This window comes from Panthera tigris, chromosome B3 (genome assembly GCF_018350195.1).
Source record: "Panthera tigris isolate Pti1 chromosome B3, P.tigris_Pti1_mat1.1, whole genome shotgun sequence".
Classification (NCBI taxonomy): Eukaryota; Metazoa; Chordata; class Mammalia; order Carnivora; family Felidae; genus Panthera; species Panthera tigris.
This window is the reverse complement of record NC_056665.1, coordinates 118,719,338-118,721,259: the sequence shown is the minus strand read 5'-3', so window position 1 is coordinate 118,721,259 and position 1,922 is coordinate 118,719,338. Positions and strand designations below refer to the sequence as shown.

The following is a 1,922-nucleotide window of genomic DNA, read 5'->3' as shown; positions in this document are numbered from 1 at the left end:
TGTCTCAAAAATAAATAAACATTAAAAAAAATTTAAAAAGAAATAAAACCTTGAAGGGATGCCTGGGTGGCTCAGTCAGTTGAGCGTCTGACTCTTGATTTTGACTCAGGTCTTGATCCCGGGGTCGCAGGATCAAGCCCTGTGTTGGGCTTCACACTGAGCATGGAGCCTGCTTGGGATTCTCTGTCTCCCTATGCCTCTGTCCCTTGCTCATGCTCTCTCTCTCTCTCTGTAAAAAAAAAAAGAAAAGTTCTTATATATTTATTACTGAACCAACCTGCTAGTGCAGAAGCAGAGAAACAGAAAAAAAATACATTCCCAATAAAACACATCCAATTGTTCAGGAGTAGCGATGTTTACAGTGTGATATGGTATGAGCCAGGGCCCCCGACACAGCATAAATGTGTATCATCTCATGTGTGACCCCTTATATACCCGGCTTGATTCTTCTGCAGTGTCTCCTCTTGGAGTTTAACCTGATTTCATTACCAGTTTTCATCTGAATCCACCAGGGAACGGGACAATTCTGCTTTTGTTTCTTAGCCAGGAATCGTTTGATCCTGCAAGTCTTGTGAAAACACATAGTGAGGAATAGGCAACCACACACCCCATGATGGTGGAGAAGAGAGAGGAGCAGTAAATTCCTTTTTGAGTCAAACCAGAGAGAGTCGTTTATAACCCAGATCCCGAGCTATTATAAGATGTGAGTCTAGTACCTAACTCTACTCCCCAGTGCCATCCAGCCTGGGAACTCGTTTCCCTTAATAATCTTATTTGGGCCACATTTGAGCTGTGATTAGGAAGGGGTTACAGACAGAAGGGTTTGAAGAGAGGTCTCTTCATAAGTTATAGGTCTGTGGTATGGATGAGACTGCTGGTTGCCCACTCAGTTTCTCTTTTCTCTTTTTTCCTGAGCATCAGCACCCTAATTCTATTCAGAGTGGTGATGTCTGTAGCTAAAAGACTACATTTCCCAGCCTCCTTTGCAGCTAGGAGGGTCCCTTTGGTAAAGTTCTCGCCAACGACATGTGAGCAAAAACCTTAAGATATTTCACAAACATCCTTTTTGCTCTTTCTACCTTTCCTCTAGCTTCCTGTCTAGAACACAGACATGATGGCTAGTGCCTCAAGAGCTGTTTTAGACTATTAGGTGACCTTGAGGATGGAAGCTAAGATTAGGAGAGTGGACTAAAGAACAGGAATCTGGGTGCCCGAAGACCCAGAACCACCATTCCACCGTATCAACCCTGCGCTGCCCTGCTGAGGTTGTTTGTTTGTTTGTTTGTTTTTTACATACGGAGAAATAAATTTCCATCTCCTATCTTCCACCAGTGTTTAAACCACTGTTTTCTGGTCTATCACATAAGCAACTCCTCACTGGTAGAATGAAGACGGATTTGAAACCAAATGTTTTGACCTGGGGAAAAGTTGAAGGGCTTGCCATCAGAGCAGAGGTCTGCTTTTCCTGAGTTTTGATAGCTGGGGATCTCTTGGATCTGTCTCTCGTCTCCAACCTTATAGACCTTGATGCTCACTAATCTTATTCTTTCTCCTGCCATCTAGACGACCACCTTCAGCATCTTGAGTGGTGGCTTGTGCAGTGATCTAACTTTGATTTGCTGCAGGAAGCCCCTTACTTTTTTGTTTTGGTGCTTTTTCCATACGTCTTCTATGCAGGGAAGCTACAGGCATGGTTCTGTTCCTGCCTCTGGTACTCGCTTGTGTGCTCTAACTCACAGGAAGCTTCCCTGTGCCTCAGTTCCTTTACCTGTAAAATGGGGATGGTGATGCCTATCCTGGCTTTGTTAGAGAGCTCTCAAAGAAAAGTATGCATGAAAGTGTTTAGAAGATGGTAAAGGATCATACAGAAATCTGGTCATCTTTTTTCCAGTGATCTTTTTTCATCAAACGATGGCTCAGAA

General features: G+C 43.5%; 1 protein-coding gene across 1 annotated transcript; it reads right to left on the bottom strand.

Annotated features, from left to right (window-relative positions):
* Positions 1–427: 427 nt before the first annotated feature.
* LOC122239283 (60S ribosomal protein L39-like) lies at positions 428–583 on the bottom strand. The gene has a single exon (XM_042987768.1). The coding sequence runs from the start codon at positions 581–583 to the stop codon at positions 428–430; it is 156 nt and encodes a 51-aa protein (XP_042843702.1).
* Positions 584–1,922: the final 1,339 nt, after the last annotated feature.

Coding starts and splice junctions, on each gene's coding strand:
- LOC122239283 (XM_042987768.1), bottom strand. CDS start 583: ATGTGTTTTCACAAGACTTGCAGGATCAAACGATTCCTGGCTAAGAAA.